The sequence below is a fragment of the Capricornis sumatraensis genome, chromosome 8 (assembly GCF_032405125.1).
Source record: "Capricornis sumatraensis isolate serow.1 chromosome 8, serow.2, whole genome shotgun sequence".
NCBI lineage: Eukaryota > Metazoa > Chordata > Mammalia > Artiodactyla > Bovidae > Capricornis > Capricornis sumatraensis.
In genome coordinates this window covers 79,761,332-79,787,975 of record NC_091076.1, presented here as the reverse complement: position 1 = coordinate 79,787,975, position 26,644 = coordinate 79,761,332, and the positions used below count along the sequence as shown (strand labels likewise).

The 26,644-nt window shown below is 40.7% G+C and overlaps 1 protein-coding gene across 1 annotated transcript; it reads left to right on the top strand.

The window, feature by feature from the left end:
• LOC138084720 (myosin-2) lies at window positions 1-23,045 on the top strand. The gene is made up of 38 exons (XM_068979092.1): window positions 1-204; window positions 293-436; window positions 1,997-2,153; window positions 2,892-2,919; window positions 3,003-3,111; window positions 3,199-3,291; window positions 3,692-3,755; window positions 3,873-3,971; window positions 4,425-4,528; window positions 5,497-5,635; window positions 6,004-6,122; window positions 6,211-6,360; window positions 7,632-7,802; window positions 7,928-8,237; window positions 8,687-8,757; window positions 9,586-9,673; window positions 9,761-9,878; window positions 10,472-10,595; window positions 10,684-10,820; window positions 12,243-12,498; window positions 14,064-14,306; window positions 14,418-14,594; window positions 14,674-14,819; window positions 14,903-14,993; window positions 15,080-15,469; window positions 16,548-16,674; window positions 17,354-17,472; window positions 17,606-17,802; window positions 18,517-18,700; window positions 18,783-18,948; window positions 19,048-19,172; window positions 19,339-19,647; window positions 19,734-19,937; window positions 20,473-20,598; window positions 20,688-20,858; window positions 20,942-21,046; window positions 21,166-21,261; window positions 22,893-23,045. The coding sequence occupies exons 1-38, from the start codon at window positions 1-3 to the stop codon at window positions 23,043-23,045; spliced, it is 5,814 nt and encodes a 1,937-aa protein (XP_068835193.1).
• The last annotated feature ends 3,599 nt before the right edge of the window (window positions 23,046-26,644 follow it).

Sequence of the window (26,644 nt, the reverse complement as noted above, 5' to 3'; positions counted from 1 at the left end):
ATGAGTTCAGACCAAGAAATGGCAGTCTTTGGGGAGGCTGCTCCTTACCTCCGAAAGTCCGAAAAGGAGCGCATTGAAGCCCAGAACAAGCCTTTTGATGCCAAGACATCTGTCTTTGTGGCCGAGCCCAAGGAATCTTTTGTCAAAGGGACTATCCAGAGCAGAGAAGGTGGGAAAGTGACGGTGAAGACCGAAGGAGGAGCGGTGAGTAGTCCAGGAGCTGGCCACATGCTACTGATTATTTTGTTTGGCCACTTGGTTGACATAAACAGTTATCCTTCCTGTTTACCAGACTCTGACAGTGAAAGAGGATCAAGTCTTCCCCATGAACCCTCCCAAATTCGACAAGATCGAGGACATGGCCATGATGACCCACCTGCACGAGCCCGCTGTGCTGTACAACCTCAAAGAGCGTTATGCAGCCTGGATGATCTACGTGAGTGCTCCCCAAACCCCAAAGTGGTTTTGATCACTGGACCCTGTCAGCTCAATGTACTACAAATAGGTCACAGACAGTGATTCACTGCACTTTCACTAGTAGTGGAACTAATTAAGAGGTTCACGATTGCTACCTTAAGGCCCAACCCAACAGCTGGCACATAATCCTTTGTCTTCTCATCCAAAGCCAGGCAAAGCCACTGTCCACATGGACTGGGTTTGCCACAGATTCCCTGAACAAACATGGTAGCAGCTACTGTTTACATCTCAACTACATGCCTGCGTCTCCTCTCATCCCCATTCCTGCTGCAGAATCATCCAGAGGAAAAATACAAACTTATGTTTCAACACTTACAAGTAATGTTTTTAAAGACCAATTTTCAATCCTCCAAAATAACAGCAATTTGTATCTCTGTGTTCTGGTCCCTTCTGTGTGGAGCACTTCCTTGATGAAATTTTGCCAGCTTCCCCAGGCAGAGTTCAACGTTGTGTCCTGGTGTTTCTGCCCGGCAATAATGCTGAGAATGCTTTTTCAGAATGAATCATTTACATGTCCATCTCCTACACAGACTGGGAGTTCCTCAAAGAACAGTATCATATGTTCAAAGAAAAATAACATTTATATTTCATTCTTAGGGCCTTGCAGAGACTTTTCCCTTAACACAAACTCAGTAATACTAATTGAATTTACTACGTTGGGTTGACATTTCTGTAAGGTTTTGTGGTTGCTGCTTTGGCCCCACCACACAGCTTACAGGACCTTAGTTCCCCAACCAGGGATTGAACTCATGCCCCCTGCATTGGGAGTTCAAAGACCTAACCATGGGACCATCAGGGAATTCTCATCATTTCTGAATGGTGTAGTCACTGGTGCTATTCAGCTGGACTACACTTATACAAGTATACCTGTGATTAGTGTCAGAATCCATTCTGTTTGGTTGGCAGTTATCCTAGACCAGATGTCAAAAATACTGGAAATCCAGCTGTTGTAATTGTAATGCATTCCCATCATTCTCTGTTCTGTTTCACAATTCAGGAGTAGTTTACAAATATTTCCCCAGTATTGCTGTGTACCTTCATGTTGGCCTTTTTAAATGTCTGGATCATACTATCTTAAGAAGATTTTCCATAGTTCACCTAATTATTTCATACTGTTGACTACTTAGTACCTAAGTACCGTAAATTCATTTTCATAAATCATAAATTCATTTTCATGAATTTGAACTATCTTAAAAGAAATATACTCCTATTTTCTAAACTACAGTAAGAATGTATTAAACATTATATTTTTTAAAAACCCCACAATTTTGGAGCTCCTACTATGTGAAAAATCACTGTGACAAATCCCAAGAGGAATAAGAATCTAAACTGTATTCCTCACCCTCAAGATTTTGTTATCTTGTTGAACCTTTCAACTAGTTTCCATGCTGATGCCTTGAAGATGTGTAGACCACTTACTTAGAGTGTTCTTTTTCTGTTAAAATTCATTAAATAACTGAGCTGCGCAAATAACAGGAAAGGTATCTGGTTAGTTATTCTTTCTTATTCACTTGCACAGACCTACTCAGGCCTCTTCTGCGTCACCGTCAACCCCTACAAGTGGCTGCCGGTGTACAATGCAGAGGTGGTGACGGCCTACCGAGGCAAAAAGCGCCAGGAGGCCCCGCCCCACATCTTCTCCATCTCTGACAACGCCTATCAGTTCATGCTGACTGGTGAGTGGGATGTTTGCCATGTGCATCTTTTTAGGAGATGAGACTCTAGCAGAGAGAGACTAACCATAGGAGAAAGAGACTCTACTCCTCTCAACACACTCTTTGAGGTGGTCCCTTAATGCCATTGCCCTTTGCCCAGAACCAACCAAAACATACTCCAGATTATAAGGTGTATCTGGAATTAGAGCGGTCATACTATGAATCTTCTTCCTGGAATGCTGTCTCAGCTAGACCATTCCAAGGCACAACAGCACCTTGGGGAAAGGACTGAGAGATTTCCTCTTCAGAGAGAGTAGAACATCAAAATGAGCCTTTAGTTTTCCCTGAAAATGTGACTAAGGCCATGATTACTGCCAAAGCTACCACCTTTACTGTACTGACTCCTTCTCCCACACTAAAAATATCTCTAATGCCTTTTTTTTCATTACTTGTTGTACTTACAATAAACATGCTACTAACTTGTCATCTCACTTGTCACGGTGTGCACGTAGTGTGGAGTATACAAAGAGAAAGTCTGCTGCTTCCTTGCAGTGTTCTGTTTCAGCGGTGGTCTGTAAGCTGATGTGATGGGGGAGCCTCAGGGAGCAGGAGAGGGGGGAGCTGGGAAAGGTGCTGGGCCTGGGGACCACCAAGCCCTCAGGATTGCTGAGAAATACTAGGTTCATACCATTGTATTAATTTACCACTTACAAATATATTTTAAAATGGTATTGACTGCCTATAATTTCTCTTTTATAGACAGAGAGAATCAGTCAATCCTGATCACGTAAGTAGATTTGATGCTTTGTTTTGACGACTGCCATAGCTGCTGGCTTTGGGACCTCTACTGACTTGGTTTTTATTTGACAGCGGAGAATCCGGGGCAGGAAAGACTGTGAACACGAAGCGTGTCATCCAGTACTTTGCAACAATTGCAGTCACTGGGGAGAAGAAGAAGGAGGAATCTGGCAAAATGCAGGTGGGCCTGATGGACATGTCAGAATCATGACAGAAAGGGTGCTCAAGAGGCCCTACGTGTGAGCACTGCTCTTGTGTTTCTCTGCAGGGGACTCTGGAGGATCAGATCATCAGTGCCAACCCCCTGCTGGAGGCCTTTGGCAACGCCAAGACCGTGAGGAATGACAACTCCTCTCGCTTTGTGAGTCTCTTGGACATTACCATGGACACTACTCACTGGTCAAGATTTATGGGATGTTTGTGAATACATTCTCTGAGTCTTTTTCATTCCCATTATACCATGGTTCTTTCCTTTTCTTCTAAGCACGTAATAACATGGATCCAAGCCTTGTCTAAAAAGAAATGTGACCCTATATCTGAGTTCTTATCTTCCATTACCTACAATTACTCACAGATTTTTAAATTAAAATTATTTTATCTATAAAATAGCAGATACACCTTTCTCTAAACCTGATACCAATAGTGTCTGAATTGATTTACTATTAAAACTTTAGCACTTAGTGCCAATGTTAGTGTTTTGAGTTTCTCAAAGATTTGGTATGATTCAGTAACAAAGTAGTAATATTAACTTTTCTTTCAAGGGTAAATTCATTAGAATCCACTTTGGCACTACAGGAAAACTGGCCTCTGCTGATATTGAAACATGTAAGTGCCTGGATAGTCTTTACCATCATTTCTATTTCTTATGACCTACAACACTGAACAGAAATAAAATTTGCATTTCATATGAATTTTTCTTGTTTGTTATTAATTTCTTTTCAGATCTGTTAGAGAAGTCTAGAGTTACTTTCCAGCTTAAGGCTGAAAGGAGCTATCATATTTTTTACCAGATCACATCAAACAGGAAACCAGAACTAATTGGTAAGAAATGTTATCATTTCTTTACAAAATTTATCTCACCTACACCTATCGATGCCTGGTCAACTTGGTATTCCACGAGGGAATTTTGTTAACTGTATACATTATCTTTATTTTGAAAATCGCTTTATAAGTTTGACAAAAATTTATGTGTGCTCTTCATAAAAGTTCAAAAAGAAAACTGAAAACACCTCCAAATCTTATCACTATGAAATAACCACTATGAACACTTGGATGAATATAATTCTAGTCATTTTCTGTACATATATCTTTAAATATATACATACATACAATAACTAGAATCAGAGTTACATGCTCTTCCATCATCTACCTTTTTTACTGAGCAATAATGTGTCATGGCTGTTTCCATTCTAGTGCCTTAGAATTCGTCTTGTAATCTCTCATTTTAATGAAGAGGATATTTCTGCTTACTTTTGCTTTCTTCCACTTACTTAGAGATGCTTCTGATTACCACCAACCCATACGACTACCCGTTCGTCAGTCAAGGGGAGATCAGTGTGGCCAGTATTGATGATCAGGAAGAACTGATAGCCACAGATGTAAGTAAAACACAAGAAAATTAGAATGATTATTTTGGACGGAGTGATGGTCCCTCTAGATAAACATCAGTTTCTTGTAGAAATCACAAAAGAAACTTCAAAGATGGGCATGACCTGGAGTCAGCTGAAAAGACTGGTGTGTGCTCCTACAACACCTCACTTTCCCCTAAGTCTTCATGATCTGTCCTTTCTGAATTTCCCCAAACCATTTTTTAAAATCCGTGTGTGTGCTCAGTTGCTCAGTCGTTTCAACACTTTTGCGACCCCACAGACTGTAGCCTGCCAGGTTCCTCTCTCCATGGGATTATCCTGGCAAGAATACTGGAGCAGGTTACCATTTCCTCCTCCAGGGGAATCTTCCCAAGCCAGCGATAAAACCTATGGGTTCTGCACTGGCCGGTGGATTCTCTATCGCTGAGCCACCTGGGGAGCTCGGAACAGTTAATAAGCGCTCTTTTATTGAGTGATTCCCCCTACCCCTTTAGTGCCCTGCTATGATTGCTTATTTTTCCTTTTCTTGTCTATCAGTCATTTTGAAACTGGCAGTTTGATTCAAGTTAAACAATTTTCCTTTGAATCCAGAAAATGAGTTCAATGCAGAGTCATTATTCTCTCGTTCTATATTTCCACTTACTCTAAGAATTTAGAAACAATCATTTGGATGACTTAATGTTGTCTTACAAGAATCTATTCCACCTCTCAAAACAACAAGTTAAATAACTATCCGTGTTCTCTATTTTAAATTTACTTTTGGCATCTTCAGAAGGAATGCACCTGTGATTCCCATGCTCTGTGCTGGCCTCTGACTGACCAGCTCCCTAGATACCGAATCTAAGGAGTTCCTTGCTCTGCATCAGTACTGGTAGTTTCCTCGGTTTGACCAAAAAAATCAGGAATCCAAATGTGAAATATTGATAGCACACATGTGGATCCTAACTTGACAGTTATTCTATTGGTTGTATTGGCAGAGTGCTATTGATATTTTGGGCTTTACTAATGACGAGAAGGTCTCCATCTACAAGCTCACGGGGGCTGTGATGCATTATGGGAACCTGAAATTCAAGCAAAAGCAGCGCGAGGAGCAAGCAGAGCCAGATGGCACTGAAGGTACCAACTCAGTCACCCGCCTGACTTCACGTCTGCTTGAAAATCATGTTCTTAACTTGCTACCCTTGAGCTCTCCTGAGAAGACAAAGTCATTTCCGAGAATTGCATCTGAAAGTATACCTAGATAAGATATATGTGGCCTGGGTATTAGACACATGTTGCTACAATTTCTAAGTTCTTTAGGGAACACTACCCATAATCAAGGTCTTGAACTTAGTTGGGGGGGGGGGTGGGTGGAGAAGGTAAGAATACTCAAAAGATATTCTTAAAACATTGCACAAAATGCCTGTAGCTTATTTTTTCGTTTTTTTTTTAAGGAAGTGGACTGCTTTGGGCAATAACATCACTCTATCCTTTCTTCCTTTCAGTGGCTGACAAGGCTGCCTACCTCCAGGGTCTGAACTCTGCTGACCTACTCAAAGCTCTTTGCTACCCCAGGGTCAAAGTTGGCAATGAGTATGTCACCAAAGGCCAGACTGTAGAGCAGGTAGGTACATAATTCAAACTCACCACGAGGGATGCAGGCATTTTACAGCCCTCTATTAACCTCAAGAAATACTCCTTTCTCTTTCAAGGTGACCAATGCAGTGGGCGCTCTGGCCAAAGCCGTCTACGAGAAGATGTTCCTGTGGATGGTCGCCCGCATCAACCAGCAGCTGGACACCAAGCAGCCCAGGCAGTACTTCATCGGGGTCTTGGACATCGCTGGCTTTGAGATCTTTGATGTGAGTTGGTAAATCAGTTCATAAGGGATTTTTACAATAAAGCAATGGATCCTTAGTAAGAAGAAATTTGTGAACATTACAACCTTTTATTACCACTGTCAAAAAGTTATGCTAAAATTTAAAAGAGAGTGACTGGGCAGCTACTAATTATTTATTGTAGTGGCAATTCCACTACTATGAGAAATAATCCACTTAATGAGGATGCTTTAACTCACTACATGATCTAAAGGGGTCAGGAATTAGGTTGGTGTAATGAGAAGTCTAAAAACTCCACAATGCAAAGTGAAGTTAATATAAAAACATCTAAATAAATCTGTGCAATGTATAATATGCTCTCAATATATGGTAGAGAAACCATTCAGAAACATATAGGCAGATGATAAGAGCCGAGAAAGGGTCAGTAATTTAGAGACAGCATTAATAAATTCAATGCAAGGAACTCTTAATTTCTCAATGTGATATGGGATAAAAACTCATGTTTGATTATAAAATACATTTTTTCTTCCTTATAATTTTAAAGAAGCTTATCTTCTTCTAATTATAGACACAACACTTAGGCATGGCAGAAATCATTGAAAATCAAAGAAAAGAATTCCACACTGATTCCACTATATGTGAAAGTCACTCAGTCGTGTCTGACTCTTTGAGACCTCATGGACTATAGTCCATGGAATTCTCCAGTCCAGAATAGTGGAGTGGGTAGCCCTTCCCTTCTCTGGGGGATTTTCCTAACGCAGAGATCGAACCCAGGACTCCCACATTGTAGGCAGATTCTTTACCAGCAGAGCTACCAGGGATTCCACTTTATTTATCTACTTAATGTCAACATTTTGGCTTTTCTTTTCCAAAAAAATATGAGTGTGTGTTAACATACTGTATATGATATTAAATACTTGATTTTTTAATCTCACATTAAAATATAAAGGTGGTGATTATTGCTCCCTCGCAATGTTGACTATGATTGCTTTGCAAATTAGCTGCTAAGTGAGTGAATAGAAAATGCCAAAGATAAAGGAAATAAGTACAGAATGATTAAGCAGGAACTCAGAAAAACACCTGAGTCAATTTAAGCAAGTACAAGAAAAAAGAATTACTAATGATTTAAGATTTTGGATAAAATGACAGCAGAGAAACCGTAGATTTCATAGGTCCCCAAGGATTTTGGTATCTATAATCTAAAGGCTATTCGATATACATTTTTAAATTAAAAAGTCCTATATTTTAAAATCTCCACTATGCTGAGAGAAAAGTAAACCCATCTGTTTATTTAGTTCAACAGCTTTGAGCAGCTGTGCATCAACTTCACCAACGAGAAACTGCAACAGTTTTTCAACCACCACATGTTCGTGCTGGAGCAGGAGGAGTACAAAAGAGAAGGCATCGAGTGGACGTTCATCGACTTCGGGATGGACCTGGCCGCCTGCATCGAGCTCATTGAGAAGGTCTGTTTCAAGTTTCAGAAACTATGTTTTGTGATGACTAAATTATTCATACATCTTGTTTAAGCCTATAGACAGAGAAAAATGCTTACATAGAGTTGTAACGTTGTGTCGCGGGCTGCTTCCAGCCTATGGGCATCTTCTCCATCCTGGAAGAGGAGTGCATGTTCCCCAAGGCCACGGACACCTCCTTCAAGAACAAGCTGTATGACCAGCACCTGGGCAAGTCTGCCAACTTCCAGAAGCCCAAGGTGGTCAAGGGCAAGGCTGAGGCCCACTTCTCCCTGATCCACTATGCGGGTGTCGTGGACTACAACATTACTGGCTGGCTGGAGAAGAACAAGGACCCCCTGAACGATACCGTGGTTGGGCTGTACCAGAAGTCTTCATTGAAAACTCTAGCTCTCCTTTTCTCTGGGACTCCAACTGCTGAATCAGGTAATGCTCAAAAAAATCCCAATGTTTTCTCCTGATATTACAAAGCATGGTGTTAGTGGTATCCCAGCCCAGGCTGAAGTGTTATGGCCAAATCCATTGTGCCTCCAAGTTCTGAGGAAGCAGGCTGCATCATGACATTCATTCCAGCACTGGTGAAGGCCCTGCTGCCAAGAGCTAGAAAGGAACTTTCAACATCTTAAGCAATGAAAAGGCTTGGCTTCTATCATTCTCTCCTGCTTCTTCCTCCATATCTGCTGCTTATTGAGTATCACTGGAAAATGGATATGAACTTAACTGATATATAAGATTCATTCAGGCTCAAACAGAGAGGCCAACTGCATTGAAAAAAAATGCTCCATCTGAACACAAAAATCAACAAATGGGCAACATATAGCCCTGTCAATTTAAAATTATATCTGAATAACATCTTTTCCGATCTTTTTCTACAGAGGGGAGTGGAACTAAGAAAGGTGGTAAGAAGAAGGGCTCTTCTTTCCAGACGGTGTCTGCACTTTTCAGGGTAAGGAGGAAATTGGTTTTGACACTCTCTTGTTACTTTGTGAATTTGTTTTTAAAAGCACAAGTCATTTAGGGATTGACCTTAGCTAATGATTTCTGTTAATCGAGTTTTGGAGAGAAGAGCTTTAAATTACTTGGAAATTATTAGGTCATCTTTTATGCTAAGCCAAATAGTAAAAAAATATTTTATATGTTATAAAACAATGCTCTGCTAGTCATAATCTAATTGAGTTGTGGAAATAAGCAATGGTACATACTCAAAAAGACTAAGTCCTCAGTAGCTCTAATGAAAATCTGACAGCTAGTCTTTAAGGAACCTAATATGGTATCCTTGCTCTTAATCTAGTCAATTCTCAATTGTAACTGGTAGGTTCCCCTTACAGATAATCTTTGTGCCCCCAAAGCTGACAGAGTTGAAAAGGGGAAGCTATATTTATGAGAAGTAGACCAAATGCAGTGCAGGCATGTTTCCTTACTGGAGAACCACAGAGTTTAGCAGAAGAAAGGGTGAGTCTAGGATGGGAAGCCAATGGCTTTGTGAAGGCTTGTAGGTGGCCAGGGGCCAGGACTGAGAGGACGATAGTGCTTGGATACTGAAAAGATTCAGCTGTCAAGACTGCTTTCTATGTGTAACTCCTGCCAACTTGAGTGGAACAAGAGGTACTAAGGAGGAAACTGCCTCTCAGGAGAAGCTTACCAAGGTGCTACCTTAACTGAAAATGGTCCACAAGGGTCATTCAACTCAGTCATGGACACTGATTTTATAGACATCGCCAAGGTTCCATAAGCATGTCTAAAACTCAGATAACAGGGTTTCCTGATTTTACAGGAAAATCTGAACAAACTGATGACCAACCTCAGGAGTACCCATCCTCACTTTGTGCGGTGCATCATCCCCAATGAAACGAAAACCCCTGGTAAGACGTTCCAGAGATGAAGAACAAAGCATGACTGCCATAGCTCCCTTTACAAAACTCTGCAATGACATGAACATGTATTTGTAGGGGCCATGGAGCACGAGCTGGTCCTGCACCAGCTGAGGTGTAATGGCGTGCTGGAAGGCATCCGCATCTGCAGGAAGGGCTTCCCCAGCAGAATCCTGTATGCGGACTTCAAACAGAGGTCAGCCTCTCCTAATCATGCGGTATCCTGGAATTCAGTATAGGTATACTTAGTGCAAGCAAAGCAATTTAGTAAAAAAACATGCCTCTACTTGTTATTTTTAACTTGCCACAAAAAGTGAAAAAAGTTATAAGCCTCAAAGCACCTTTAAAATAAAGATACACCACATGGTGGGTACTCTGTGGACTTTTCACTGGATTTACCATGCTCCCAGCTTAGCTCACAGATGTCTACTATAACTTCAATAATTAGGGAACATCATTTCTGAGAGCTTAATATATTTGGGTGATTTCATTTAATCCTTCCAAAGCCACAGTAGAGATTAAGCACTACCGATAGCAAATGCATTTATTGGTCTTCTACACATTAATGTGAACCAGATTACAGAATCCTTTTCTGAGAACAGGGTCTGATGAAACAGAATGGAAAGTTGCAACTGCACAGAAAGGTTGGCCATCTATGTATACAATGTCCTTCGTGTGAAGAAAATAATTGTTTTAAAGCTCTGACGTTTTAAAATCAATCATTTAGTGTTAGCTACTTCTAGTCGCATCAATAAACCAAGTTTTAGAAAACTATATTTACTTTATCAGATACAAGGTATTAAATGCAAGTGCGATCCCTGAAGGACAATACATCGACAGCAAGAAGGCTTCTGAGAAGCTCCTTGCATCCATTGACATTGACCACACCCAGTATAAATTTGGTCACACCAAGGTAATAGTCTCTAAGGCCCACCTGGCACTATGTCTGTCCCTTTGGAGTCTGTGTAAAGTTTCTGATCTGCAACTCTGGCTATACACAGGTCTTTTTCAAAGCTGGTCTTCTGGGGCTCCTAGAAGAGATGCGAGATGAAAAGCTGGCCCAGCTGATTACCCGAACCCAGGCCAGGTGCAGAGGGTTCTTGGCAAGAGTGGAGTACCAGAGGATGGTGGAGAGGAGGTATACAAACATATTGCTTACTTAGTCATACTTTCCTTCTTTAGAAACACATTTGAGGTGGCTTACAATTAAGACTCAGATATCATAAGGCCACCAGAGTAAGAGGGATGAATAAGAGGCTGATGCTGAACTGGAGATACACATATACCAAAGTGCTTAAGGTAGCAATCACCAGGGAATAAACTGAACGCTTGGGTGAAAAAGAAAAAGTAAAAAAATTTAAAAGAGAGAAGCATAATGAAAAAGAGCGAGAGAGATGTGTAAGTCTCATCTAACGAGAAAATATACCATTGAGCAAGCAGAGGCAAAATGTTGCCCCAGCACTTGGTTCTAATATCAATTTACTGGGTAGGTAATTAAATAAGATATTGAGCTGCAGAGCACATGTTTATTTTCAACAGCAGTTTTACATAAATTGCAGAAACAACTTCTTTGTCTGATCACTTATATTATTGAATTATTATGATTTAAAGTATTAAGGGCAAAATAGGTGAAAGAACTTTTTCAATAAGTTAATACAATTTCACCAAAGTATCTCACTTTTTAGTGATCTAATCTGATGCAGTGACAGAGCTCTAAGGCTACAGGTCAGATGTCTCAAACTGTAGGACACATATGAACAGGATCCACAGGGAGAAAGGTATTTTACACCGATACTTGTATCTGCATGCACACCTGTGTGTGTAAATACATAATTTATGTGAAACAGACTTTCTATCACCTGTAGTTCTGCTAATATTTTCTACTATATTCTATTTCATCAAAAATAAGTTTGGTCATAACCCCCCTATATATATATGTGTATATATTTGGCCAATTGCCTATATATGAAGGCAATTTTTAAAAATAATTTATATTAAAGCAAATGTGATGATATTAAAGAATAGAATGAAAAATCATACAACATTAAAATATAAAACCAGAGATTTTTCAAAGAAACTGAGTTTTTAATGAGCCTCTTTATCCTGTGCCTCACACCTGGCAGGGGTCCGTTTCCCCCTTCACTGCTCTCAGTGGTGTTCGCATAGGAAAGTTTGCAAAGCACTGAAGCAGAGCAATACTTCTCAAAGAGTGGTCCTTGGACCTGTATCATCGGCATCTCTTACAAACTTGTTAAAAATGCACATTTTTGGCCCCATCCACATCTGCTGAATCTGAATCTCTAGGGAAATAGCCCAGGAATCAGTATTTTAACAAGGTCTTAGCTGATTTTTATATACACCAAAGTTTGAGAAGCACCAATGAAGAGTGATGAAGGACTGCTGAGTCCTTGACCACCATCCCCAAATACAATTTCTTTTGTTTGTGTTTTTGAACATGGTGAGGAACACGGTGGAGGGCAGAACATCCAACTCTCAGTGCCAAGATTTCATCCCATTCCATCATACACACAGCATCTAATTTGCATTGGTTAAATTTCAGGGAGTCTGTCTTCTGCATCCAGTACAACATCCGAGCCTTCATGAATGTCAAGCACTGGCCCTGGATGAAACTGTTCTTCAAGATCAAGCCCCTGCTGAAGAGTGCAGAGACGGAGAAGGAGATGGCCACCATGAAGGAAGAGTTCCAGAAAATCAAGGATGAACTGGCCAAATCAGAGGCAAAAAGGAAGGAACTGGAAGAAAAGATGGTGTCATTATTGAAAGAAAAAAATGATCTGCAGCTCCAAGTTCAGGCTGTAAGTGGTGGTATCATCCTATGTACTGCTGTTAATCAGGATGCAAGCATACAACTCTAGTCACTAGCACCAGTGAGCTGGGTAGTCAGCGTCAGAAACATGCACTGGCGGGAGAAAGTTAAAGGGCTCTGATGGTGTTAATAAAGTCCATATTCCTTCATCACCCAGTAAATGCCTCCAAACCAGAACCAAGGCAATGAGCTAGAACTGGCCACTGTGTTCTGTTCTGTACAGTTTCATCACACTACAGCGTTAATGACTTCTTTTTCCTTTGAAGATAGTCTTTGAAAGGGATTTTACCATGAAACCAGCCCAAATACAAAAGGGGAGAACAGCATGGAGAAAGTGATTCGTTTTCTCTGAAACTTCCTTGAACGTCTAGATGTTTATGAATCTTAAATCACAGTGTGTACAGCTGACACAGGACAGTATTCTACATCAGTTTTTACTGAATTACTGTTTGTTATTGATCTCTAAAACTGAGACTTGCTCTTGCCAATCCATCTCCACAGTCAGTGCCGCATCATACGCCGCTCGGGTTGCTGCACCAGCGCCTAACTTGCTCTGTCTCCCCCAGTTCTCTCCCTCCATCCAGCCTGCTCATTGCGATGCCTGAACCAATCATTTCACAACTGCTTTCATCAACTCTGAAATGTAATTTATGAGACTGTCTTTCATTTGAAGTGAACTGAATTGGCTTGGTATAATTTACTCATCACAAAATCATATATTTTTTCCTGCTGATTAAGATTGGTCTCTTCTGTCCAGTTGGGGTGGTGTAATAACTCCTTCCTTTAGGTTACAGAAGGGAAAAGAGCTGTTTTTCTGTCCCCATTCGCTTCAAAGCTACCCTGAAGTCTCTTCTCTTGTCCCTAGAGAATCACTCAGATACTGTCCTACATAACCATGCTCACTAGCTGTCTATGTGTGGCACATTTTATTCTTTTATGTATCCAAAGACTGATATGGAGGCTCACTGATGAATGTATCTATCAATTACTCTCTTGTTTCCATCCACCCCCAACCCTCTTAAGTAGAAGCATAGGTTGCTAGGAATTTGATTACTTAATGCCTCAATTAGAATTTAAAGCATCATAACCAGGATCATCCTCCAAGACTACAAAGGGAAATAATTTGCTAGTAGTGGCTACATCTGGAAACTTCTGCTAGAATGCTTTCCCTTCTCCTGATCCTTCCCCTAATAAGTTCATTTCTACAAAACCAAGTCCTACCCATCTCTCAAAGCCCAACTCAAATGCCACTCCATTCATTAAATCATATCTGAAACAACTTCTCTGATCTTTTATGTCACTAATGGCTTTCTGAATTAATGATAGCTTGTTGGGGTTAAGCTTTCTAACCTACTGTAGAATATATTCTTCTAAATGAATAGAACAATGCCTGATACATTTTGTTTTTCCCAAAATGTGGAGTATCTGGCAATCACACATGGCGGGTGCTTCATAAAAGTTTAATCCAAAGAATTAATGGGGGAGATTTATACTGTTATCATTGTATAATACTTCATTCTTACTTCCCAATTTTGATTTTGCTTTCAACTCAAGGAAGCTGAGGGCTTGGCTGATGCAGAGGAAAGATGTGACCAGCTGATCAAAACCAAAATCCAGCTGGAGGCTAAGATCAAGGAGGTGACTGAGAGAGCAGAGGATGAGGAAGAGATCAATGCTGAGCTGACGGCCAAGAAGAGGAAACTGGAGGACGAATGTTCAGAACTAAAGAAAGATATAGACGACCTTGAGCTGACACTGGCCAAGGTTGAGAAGGAGAAACACGCCACAGAGAACAAGGTATGAAACATACAAGGAAAGTTTACGTTTTTATCACTACTAGGCAATACAAGCAAAAAACAGAAGCCACCAAAATGTAACATGTAATGCAAAGTGTTTTTACTTCCTAAGGTGAAAAACCTCACAGAAGAGATGGCAGGTCTGGATGAAACCATTGCCAAGCTGACCAAGGAGAAGAAGGCCCTACAGGAGGCCCACCAGCAGACTCTGGATGACCTGCAGGCAGAAGAGGACAAAGTCAACACTCTGACCAAAGCTAAGACCAAGCTAGAGCAGCAAGTGGATGACGTAAGTCTAGGGCTGTCAAGGACATTTTCTTTGAAAGGTAGCTAAGCAATTCTTTTGACTCAGCATTATTTGTATTTAGCTTGAGGGGTCCTTGGAGCAAGAAAAGAAACTTCGCATGGACCTAGAGAGAGCCAAGAGGAAACTGGAGGGTGATCTCAAGTTGGCCCAAGAGTCCATTATGGACATTGAAAATGAAAAACAACAACTTGATGAAAAGCTCAAAAAGTAAGTATGAAAGAATTGTTTATGGACTTGCTTCCAATATTGACTATGGACTCAACTGTTATCCATTACTACTTTTCAAAAAGGAAAGAGTTTGAAATCAGCAATTTGCAAAGCAAGATTGAAGATGAACAAGCACTTGGCATTCAACTGCAGAAGAAGATCAAAGAGTTGCAAGTAAGTTCATATTTCTCTCAGTCTGGCTCAAAGAGCCATAGTTATGAGCATAAAGAATCTAACATTAAGCTTCTCCCCACCTCCAGGCCCGCATCGAGGAGCTGGAGGAGGAGATTGAGGCCGAGCGCGCCTCCCGCGCCAAAGCAGAGAAGCAGCGCGCAGACCTCTCCCGGGAACTGGAGGAGATCAGCGAGCGGCTGGAAGAAGCCGGCGGGGCCACTTCCGCCCAGATTGAGATGAACAAGAAGCGGGAGGCCGAGTTCCAGAAGATGCGCAGGGACCTGGAGGAGGCCACTCTGCAGCACGAGGCCACGGCGGCCGCTCTTCGCAAGAAGCACGCGGACAGTGTGGCCGAGCTGGGGGAGCAGCTTGACAACCTGCAGAGGGTCAAGCAGAAGCTGGAGAAGGAGAAGAGCGAGATGAAGATGGAGATAGATGACCTTGCTAGCAATGTGGAAACAATCTCGAAAGCCAAGGTACTGCAGAGTCTGAGAAACTGTTATTAACAGCGATGACCCATTATGTGCATGTCACAGTCTGCATAGGGCCTTTACACATAGGTGATTTGTTCTTTGCAGTAATCCAGGAGGTAAACAAGAAAAATACCAGTACTTAAATTATTTCCACTCAATCATAAGAAGAAACTAAAATTCAAGCTGAGCATATTAACCCCACCACACTATTAACATATGACAACATCCGCCGTGAACCAGGCTGTTCCAACTGGGGAACACAGGTCTCCAAAATTCTCAACTATCCAACATGCAATTTCACTGTACATAAGTAGGCAGTGAAGTATTTATAAATGCTTTTTGAAAATATGTCACTACATTTTTCACAAAATCTTTAGTACATGATCTTTTTTTTTTTTATCACAGGCAGACCTCAGAGATATTGCAGGTTTGGTTCCAGACCACCACAATGAAGCAAATATCAAAATAAAGCAAGTCACTCAAATTCCCTGGTTTCCCAATACATACAAAAATGATGTTTACACTATACTGTAGTCTATTAAGTGTGCAACAGCATTATGCCTAAAAAACATGCATCCCTTCATTTAAAAATGCTTTCTTGCTCTTAAAAAAAATGCTAACCATCATCTGAACCATCAATGAGTCGCCGTGCCAACATCAAAGATCACAGATCACTGAAACAAATATAATAATGAAGAAAAGCTTGAATATTGTGAGAATTACCCAAACGGGACACAGAGACATGAAGTGGGCAAATGCTATTGGAAAAATAGTGCTGACAGACATACTGGATACAGGGTTGCCCAAACACTAAATTTGTTTTAAGAAAATATCTGTGAAGAGCAATGCCTGGAATAATAAACGAAGCTTTACAATTAGCTTTTTAAAACTCCCAATGTGTGTCTTCACCTTAGGACAGCAATCGTATTACAAAAGATACAGAAAAAATTCCTATATATTACATACAAGAGAATTTATTTTATATGTCAAAATAAATTTTTCCTATTTTAGAAGAAACGGTAGCTGTAGGGCAATGTTATTAAAATGTCTGCACTTGCTTCTTCCACTTTTCCTCTCACAGGGAAACCTAGAGAAGATGTGCCGAACTCTGGAGGACCAAGTGAGTGAGCTGAAATCCAAGGAGGAGGAGCAGCAGCGGCTGATCAATGACCTGACGGCCCAGAGGGGACGCTTGCAGACTGAATCTGGTAACTCTCTCCTCCTTCATGAGGCCTAAGCGTGGAGATGATGTGGTCTAAAACAACTGATATGTGAGAGCCTAATAAAAGCAACCGAGGACATGTGATTCACCAGACAGCTCAGACTCTCCCCCACGCGCAAGGTTACTTAGGGACGATGCTGAGGTGAAGACTTCCATAGCCAAGCTATGGCCAAGCTCTGCTCCACTAGGCCTTGAGGATTTGGCCGCATGGAGGGGATGCTTGGGGTCAAGGGTCTTTCCATCATGGGTCCAGGGCTTCTGTTTTAGATTATGCTTCTTTTTAGCTAAACCAGAATGAACCAAATTCCTGCATAGGGCAGTGGATAACCCAGTCTCTCAAAAGTCTTATGAAACAGGGCCAATGTGGAATTAAAAAGTTCAACTCCCTTCTTTGACAGTTATTAACAGGTTTTGCACAATAATGTAACCCTGAAAGAATCAGTAATGGAGAGGACAAAGAGAAGTTAAGCTGTATTTATTCATTTAGGTTATTTTCACCATAAAAATCAGAAATTTGACATCAAGCATGACAATGTCAATAGAGAATTCAACCACCGAGCGCTCAACTGAAAAGGGGGTGTTGAGATTTTCAACTTATTTCTCATATGGGCTTGCAAAACCTTTTCTTCGCTTTAACAAGTGGTGCCATATCATTTGCCTATCAGGTGAATTTTCACGTCAGCTAGATGAGAAAGAAGCTCTGGTGTCTCAGTTATCAAGGGGCAAACAAGCATTTACTCAACAGATTGAGGAATTAAAGAGGCAACTTGAAGAGGAGATAAAGGTAACTGGATAAGACTCATTTCCCCCTAACCTGACCCTAATTGGAGTCCATTATACCAACTTTTACAGGGTTTTGAAGCTTAAGAATTAAACACTAAGTATTCAGTAAAATGAACATATAACTCTCTTCGCAGGCCAAGAACGCCCTGGCCCACGGCCTGCAGTCAGCCCGCCACGACTGTGACCTGCTGCGTGAACAGTACGAGGAGGAGCAGGAATCCAAGGCCGAGCTGCAGAGGGCACTGTCCAAGGCCAACAGCGAGGTGGCCCAGTGGAGGACCAAGTATGAGACGGACGCCATCCAGCGCACGGAGGAGCTGGAGGAGGCCAAGTATGTGCTCAGATATGAGAGAATGTGCAGAGAATGTTGAACATCAAATCACAGAAACGGAACCGTTGAAGATTCAGTGAATTAACTCACAAACATTCATTAATTAGCTCCTACTGCCAGGCATTATCAGCCCCTGAGAACAGGACATGAATAAAGCAAACACCATCACTGACCTCTGAGCCTAAAATGTAGTTAAAACACAAAGAATAATAAGCACACAGATAATCAGCCTTATTGCTGGCTGTCAAGCACACCAAGCCCATTGATGCTTCAGGAATTTGTTAGCCCCTCTTGTGTCTGGAACAATCTCCCCCTGCCAGATCTCCCTCTGGCTCTCTCTGACTTCTTTTAGATCTTGACTCAAACATTAACTCCTCGGAAAGGACTTCCCTGAATATGTAAGAATAGCTGCCCACCCCTTACTCCATTTTATCTTCCCTCACTGCACTTTACAGCTGCACTAAGTTGTTATGCATTTTCTGACTTGCTTATTGTTTATCTCTCTCACTTGTTTGGAAGTTTCATAAGGCAGGGACCTTTTCTGTCCTATTCACTGCTGTGTACTCAGCATCTGGTTCATAAAAGGAGCTCATCAATATTTTTTTTGAATGAAGGAGATTTTTAATATGAAGTTCCCCACACTTTTCAGCATGGTAACAGTTCATAATTCTCGGTTTGGTTTCCTTCTCTCTATAACCATGTGTAATCTTCAAGGAAGAAACTGGCCCAGCGTCTGCAGGCTGCTGAGGAACATGTGGAAGCTGTGAACGCCAAATGTGCCTCCCTTGAGAAGACCAAGCAGAGGCTCCAGAATGAGGTTGAGGACCTCATGCTCGACGTGGAGAGGACAAACGCTGCCTGCGCAGCCCTGGACAAAAAGCAAAGGAACTTCGACAAGGTAACTTCTGCAGCAGCCTCTGGCCTCCACCGCTGTCCTCTATCCGTTCCATCCAGGTAACTTCTTTTGGTGTGTGTTTCAGATCCTGGCAGAATGGAAACAGAAGTATGAGGAAACCCACGCCGAGCTCGAGGCGTCTCAGAAGGAGGCCCGCTCTCTGGGCACCGAGCTGTTCAAGATGAAGAATGCCTACGAGGAGTCCTTGGATCAGCTAGAAACTTTGAAACGAGAGAACAAAAACTTGCAGCGTGAGTCCCTTTCACTTTGAATAGTTTTCATGCCTTGGAGGTACCTCTCTCTTGTGTTTTCTGTCTGATCAAGTCTCTTCCCATCTTTCACCCAAACAGAGGAGATCTCTGACCTCACGGAGCAGATCGCAGAAGGAGGGAAACGTATGCATGAACTGGAGAAAATAAAGAAGCAAGTGGAACAAGAAAAGTCTGAAATTCAGGCTGCTTTAGAGGAAGCAGAGGTATGAGTCCAAATGTACATTGTAAACAAATTCAGAAAATAATTAGGACTAGCCACATACACTGAACAGAAGAATAAATGGCACAAAATTAGCGGAAGGAAAGGTGTGCATAAAAGCTGCCAAATGTGTCCATTCCCTGCTAATGTCATCCCTCTCTGTTGTTAAGGCATCTCTTGAACACGAAGAGGGAAAGATCCTGCGTATCCAGCTGGAGCTGAACCAGGTCAAGTCTGAAATTGACAGGAAAATTGCTGAAAAGGATGAGGAAATTGACCAGCTGAAGAGGAACCACATTAGAGTCGTGGAGTCCATGCAGACCATGCTGGATGCTGAGATCAGGAGCAGGAATGACGCCATCAGGCTCAAGAAGAAGATGGAAGGAGACCTCAATGAAATGGAGATCCAGCTGAACCACGCCAACCGCATGGCTGCTGAGGCCCTGAAGAACTACAGGAACACCCAAGCCATCCTCAAGGTAAATGGGTTCAGGAGATGGTCCCAGTGCAGGTGGGTGACTGCAGCCCTGAGAACGAGGTGTCTCAATGATCATTCATTCCACAGGATACCCAGATCCACCTGGATGATGCTCTGCGGGGCCAGGAGGACCTGAAGGAGCAGCTGGCCATGGTGGAGCGCAGAGCCAACCTGCTGCAGGCTGAGATCGAGGAGCTGCGGGCCACCCTGGAGCAGACGGAGAGGAGCAGGAAGATCGCAGAGCAGGAGCTCCTGGATGCCAGTGAGCGCGTCCAGCTCCTGCACACCCAGGTGAGATTCAGCACAAAGAATTCACCTTCAGTAAATGCCTAGGTCACAGAAAAGATAAACTTGAACTTTTTATATAACAGTCAGGTTTTATACTTCTACCAAATTTTCACTGCATTATTGAGAAATCTTTCACTATTTCATCTTGCATGTATTATTAGTTATTAACTTCTTAAAATATTCTAAGACTTGTCATATTCTTTTGTGTTAGTATCTTTACTGACCCTGGCTATCAATATTGACATTTTTATTGTGGTAAAAGAAATACTTGAACATGTTATAATTTTATCCTAGTGAGTGGTTTCACTGGTAAATGGCAGTTATAAAATTATAGAGATATTTGGTCTAATTATAAGAAATGTACGAAGATGCTAAATATTCTATAACATTTCTATTTTAATTAATTGTATTACATAACAGAATAATATTCAAGGGCCTTTGACTTCCAAATTTTTATCTGAAATTTTTTTCAAACAGTGGCTACCACTAAGTACTTTAGTAACACGATTAAAAGAGCATATAACTTACTTTCAAACAGAACACCAGCCTAATAAACACCAAGAAGAAGCTAGAGACAGACATCACGCAAATCCAGGGAGAGATGGAGGACATTCTCCAGGAAGCTCGCAACGCAGAAGAGAAAGCCAAGAAGGCCATCACTGATGTGAGCAGAGGGCCACCCTGGGTCGTCAAGCTAGAATCTTGATGGGCTGTCTCACCTTTCTCAACTAGTTTTGTTTTACTGCTAATTAGGCGGCCATGATGGCTGAGGAGCTGAAGAAGGAGCAGGATACCAGCGCCCACCTGGAGCGGATGAAGAAGAACATGGAGCAGACGGTGAAGGACCTGCAGAACCGCCTGGACGAGGCTGAGCAGCTGGCCCTGAAGGGCGGGAAGAAGCAGATCCAGAAGCTGGAGGCCAGGGTGGGGCTCCCAGTATCTATCTATTTCCATTTATTCCCAGTGCCTTAGTGGATCAAAGATCTTAAGCACCTACTCCTTTGCAGGTGCGTGAGCTGGAAGGCGAGGTAGAGAGTGAGCAGAAGCGCAATGTGGAAGCTGTCAAGGGCCTGCGCAAACATGAGAGGAGAGTGAAGGAACTCACTTACCAGGTGCAGCGACAGTTTCTATCCGCTAAGCACTCCTTGCATATATGGGAAATGCTCCCATGTAATGATACAACACTAGTGTGCTTTTGAACTAAGACCCTGGGGTTTTTATCATCTTTCAGACGGAAGAAGATCGGAAAAATATTCTCAGACTTCAGGACTTGGTAGATAAACTTCAGGCGAAAGTGAAATCTTACAAGAGACAAGCTGAGGAGGCTGTAAGTATTCTTAAGACAAAGGGAAGAAAGTCCTCTGATAAGAAAAACTCATAAATAATTAGATTTACTATTTACTTGTAGTAAATAAGCTGTCTCCATTATAGAAGACTAAGTACTTCTTAAAAATATTTGTAATTTTTTTAATTTTTAAAGTTAAGCTTCTATCCACAAAGAAACCTCAAAAAATCTCAAAGCAGAAATAATACAGGCTACATTCTCTAGCCCTAGTGTGATAAAGTTGTAAAGTGATGAGAAAATATAAACAAAATTTTCCAAGCATTTAAATGTTAAAAAACTGACTTTCCTAAAAAATGTTTGGATTAACTTGAAATAAAAACACAATTACTGAATAATTTTTAACTGTGAATAGAATTTCAAGGAAGATGAGACTTTTATAAACCTAGAATGTAATCTGAGCTGTCCTTGAAGGACAATTCATTTCTTTATATGCTTTCATTATGAATCAAAAATAAAAATAAATGAAGAAACTGACAGTCCAATAAAGAAGTTAAAAATCATAGTAAAATAATGAAGAGGTACTGTTAAAGGTAATATAGAAATGAATGAATTAGTATCTCTTATTTTCAACAGCTAATCTCAGTAATATCTTGGGAATTCATAAAAAATAAATATACTTATATAATCAAAGAAAAAGTAAATGAAAGTAAAAACTCACAACATTACAAATGAGAAAGGGGACAAACCATATCAGGAAGAAGATTATTTTTTAAAATGCAAAATATGTGTCTATAAGGTGGTTAAAATCTTAAATAAGAGAATATAAATTATTAAATTGGCTGAATAAGTTATTTCAGAATTACTTCTGAAAGTCAACTCATTCCAGATAGGTCTTTCAAATTTTGAAGGAACAGATAATCCCTGAGCTATGTAAGCCACTTCAGAGCATGGGAAAAGATGAAAAGCTTTCCAAATCATTTTAAGAAGCTCGCATAACCCTCATACCAAAACCTGTCCAAAAGAGAACAGGGGTGGGGAAAGATACTAAAGGCAGTTTTATTCATGAGTATGGTTGTAGTGAAGATGAATTACTATGTCACTGAAACCCGTACTTTATTAAGGGAATTGTCCATCAGTGATTAAATATATTTAATTCCAGAAAGTAAGGATTACTTAATATTAAGGAGTCTGTCAACAGAATCATTACATACAAAGTAGGAGGGAAAAAGTGATTGTTTTGAAATGTCCCAAAATAATATATGATAAAATCCGACATTTATTTCCACTTAAAGAAGCTATTAAGAAATGCATCCTTAGTGATGAAGAATATCTAACTCAAGCGAACAGTCATCATCTTCCAGCAAGCATTAACAAGCATGATCTTATCCTTGCCTTCTTTCCTGCTTTTATATTATTTCTTGCTTTACTTGTGGTACATATTTGTTACCCTGTTTTGGTTGCAAAAGTAGAGCTGCAATTCTTTATGAAATATAAAGCCCCAGATAAATCTTAATTTCAATGATAAGCAAAGTCCAGGAGGTGGTAGGATAATAATGTCTCCTGCCTGTTGAGTATTCTAACTTCGTAGATGCCAAGTCCTTTCTTTCCTTAGGCCTACAGAGTCTACAAAGATGCTCAGTATGCGTTCCTTACAATTCCATTTTTATTCTCAGGAGGAACAATCCAATACAAATCTATCTAAATTCCGCAAGCTCCAGCATGAGCTGGAGGAAGCCGAGGAAAGGGCTGACATTGCTGAGTCCCAGGTCAACAAGCTGCGGGTGAAGAGCCGGGAGGTTCACACAAAAATCATCAGTGAAGAGTGATCATGTCCTGATGCTATGGAATGACTGAAGAGAGGCACAAAATGTGAAGTCTTTGGTCATTTCTCTGTAATTATCATCTATCCTACCCTACTGTGAAGGAAATAAAGAGCATAGGGCACTGTATAAGCAATACCCTTAGACTGGTCTTTTCTTTCTCTCCTGAAGCAAAATCAAAACTGAAGTAATCATAGGCTATAAACAATCCCATTTGATCTGCCACTAAGAAGTAATTATGTACTTGCTTTTATTTTAGGTCTATAGTCATACTTTGGGGCTTCCCTGGCGGCTCAGCAGTAAAGAATCTGCCTGCAATGCAGGAGAAGCGGGTTCAGTCCCTGAGTTGGGAAGATCCCCTGGAGAAAGCAATGGCAACCCACTCCAGTATTCATGCCTGGAGGATCCCATGGACAGAGGAGCCTGGCAAGCTACAGTCCATGGAGTCGCAAAGAGTCAGACATGGCTGAAGCAACTTTCTATGCAAGGAATGGCCCTAGTTATATTCTCACACAGGGGTGCCTCTTGAAGTATATCATGAATTTTCCTTGCTAATTCTCCTTGAATTCATAGCTAATATGAATTCCAAGTATGGGTATTATTAGCACAGAAAGATTTTCATCATTAATACCAGTACACAATATATTCATAGTATATGTGCTGGATAATAGGTAACCATATGAAACAGTGAGATGTGACTTTTCTCTCTATGAAAGCCATAAAGCCTGGAGACAAAATATTATTCTTTATATTACGTAATATCAATAGGCTGTTTATTAGCCTGTTTCCAGACTTTATGGCCTCCTATAATTATGCAAAGAGTCAAAATAAATGATTACAAGTATCAATAAAATATGATCCCAAATAAATTATTCAAATGTATATTAAACCCACAGAATGATAAGAATTTGGTGCAAAAGCTAGATATAGTAGCAACCTGAATTATTTAGAGGAGTTTCCCAAGAGAATCAAGATTTTTTTAAAGCTGGATTTAATTGCGATGCATAGCCAAAAATACAACCTTCTTGGACAGCATAAAGTAAAGGAAAGAATAAATGATGATTTCCCATCTGAATAAAAAGCACATCAGTCTTGGCCCTGCGAGAGAACTGACTAAATCATATCTGTGGAAGTAATTGCACAGGTAATTTGGATTCACACTGTCACACTGGCTCAGGAAGGGTATGGAATCACTTCTCACTGCCCTGGCCCATTTCACTGTGTTCCCACACCACCTGTAAATATTTGCGTGCCTCAGAACTTGGCAGTAATGACCAAAACCAACATCTATTTTCTACTTATTGGAAACTCTATCCAGAGTAGTCCAAAGGCTGTCTTAAAATTCCCACAGAACTCTATTGAGAGCATTATTAAAATGTTCTCTTTCTGAAAACACTCAACATTTTCCTGATAAAGTATGTAAAAAGGCAAAATGATGCACCTGTGGTTACAAAGCAGGTGAAGGGTAGGCTAGGGAAGCCCCTCTCAGACTTACATCTCCAAAGACCCTTCCTGAAGGCTTTAACCTACTCAGTTACCAGCAAGCACACTGGACTGCAAATCAGGTGCCCAGTGTCTACACTGCTGTGTCATTTGTGAACTCTCTTCTGTTCTTGGAATCTCAGTTACATTATTAGTGAACTAAGGAATAGGGGTTAGATAGTCCACTACAGGAATAAAATCATGTGACTGTTCCAAACAGTATCTCCAGATATCTGCTTTCATAAGGCAGCCTTTTTGCATTGAATCAACCGAAATATCAGTATAATAATACAGGAGTGGTTGCCAAGCAGGGTATATTAAGCAAATGCTTACATAAACAATGTAAGCATGCTGACATATGCTGACATAAGAGATGCAAGACCACGGAGACGATAAGCCAAATTTTTAAAATTAAAAATCGAAATAGAAAATAATGTACCAGTATTGTTTGTAAGCAAAGTGAAATATATACCATGGATAACTGATAGAGAAGTCACAGATGTTACATATTTAGACAGAGGAATGCCCTGTCTTCTAGTGTTTTCTATGGTGACTTTCACAGAGGAAAACAGATGTCACAAGCAACTTGCATTTAAAAAATAAAAGTGAAGGGAAGTTATTTTGCCAGCTTGGCAAAAGTGATTTGACAATGAATCAGAAGTGACTAACCGAAGGAAACAAAAGAAGCTGTGTATCTTTGGCTGCTCTTCATGAAGAAAGTTTTAAAATTAAATTTCCAAGCATCCTTGAAAAAGTACAACAAACTGGGAGAAAAAAACATGGCTTCTTGGGAGAAACTATCTTTTTCTGATGCTCTGGTAAAGAGCAGAAACTTTCCTCCTAGTATAATATCTGCAATTGTGCAGGCAGTTGAAAAGACTCACACAGGCGATTCAGTGAAATACAAGAGCGGCAGGCAACAAAGTCCAGGGAATCCAGCTCATAGCTATCTCTGAAACAACACCTTACATTATTCCAAAGGCAGTCACTTTCAGGTTGCCAACAACTCAACTTATTTATAGGAGATTGATTTATACACTTAACCCAATGTGAGAGGAAATATTTCTAATTATATCCAAACATCTTTAATATGAAGGGAATTATGCTTGGAGACCTTCATTGCCAAAAACACGTTTTGCCAAATATGATTTAAGAAAGAGGAGGAGGCGACGTGTTTTCCATATTTGACCCTATAAAAGTACCCTGGGGATGAGTATGACTTGTCTTTCCTCATAAAGCTTCAAGGTAAGTGTGTGTGAGGACAGGGCTCTGTCTGAAGGGCCAGCAGGGATGCCTGGCTGCCCGCATGCATGCCACACATCCTGGCTCCTGCTGCCCCTGGGAGCCCTTCCAGCGAAGCACCAACTTACTCCGCAGCAATTTTAATTAGATGTTTTGGTGTTCCCAGTCATTTCCTGCTTCTCAATTCAGAATCATTCTTGCTACTGTTGGGAACTGTTCACATTTAATCAGAGGACATTTGGTCTTTTTCTTACAGTTCTGACCCACTTCAAGGTTACATCTCCAAGGTAAGGCACTGGCTTGTTTTTCTCATTCCTTGCAAGGTGTAGGAAGCCTTCTGCAGTGGTCTGGAGAGTGGTTGAGGGAAAGGGCTACAAAATAAAAGCATTTCGATTTCATGGCTGTTCATGCTTCCCTGAAAAACTCAGAGGGAGAATTTAGAAACTGGTTCTCATTAATCAGTATCTTTTGCAATAAATACAATGCTTCAGGAGTTTTTAGATACATTGTTTTTTCTATTTCCAGCATTGCAGATTATCTTTTAAATAATTCAATTACAATATGCAAAACAGCATTTCACACCATTATCGCTCATTTACAGAGAAAATGTAAATGTCCTATCCTAAACTACAGCTCTTACCACTGTATATAATATAAAAAACCCTTGAGATGCAGTGTTACTGGATTAATAAAATGAAATGAATCTTTGACTTGGAAAAGTGGTTGAAATCTGCATGCTGTTTCACACTCTGTAAAATGAACATTTAAAAAAATATGATACGAAAAATGATTGTGAGCATTTTTAGTAGGACAAAGGATTTCTTAAAAATATGTTTTGCTGTGGACCATTTTTAAAGTCTTATTGAATTTGTTACAATATT

Excerpts from the sequence above, each read along its gene's own strand:
- LOC138084720 (XM_068979092.1), top strand. The coding sequence starts at position 1 with ATGAGTTCAGACCAAGAAATGGCAGTCTTTGGGGAGGCTGCTCCTTAC. Across the intron at positions 16,675-17,353 it reads ACGCTTGCAGACTGAATCTG|GTGAATTTTCACGTCAGCTA; the intron begins GTAACTCTCTCC and ends TTTGCCTATCAG. Across the intron at positions 20,859-20,941 it reads TCCAGAAGCTGGAGGCCAGG|GTGCGTGAGCTGGAAGGCGA; the intron begins GTGGGGCTCCCA and ends ACTCCTTTGCAG.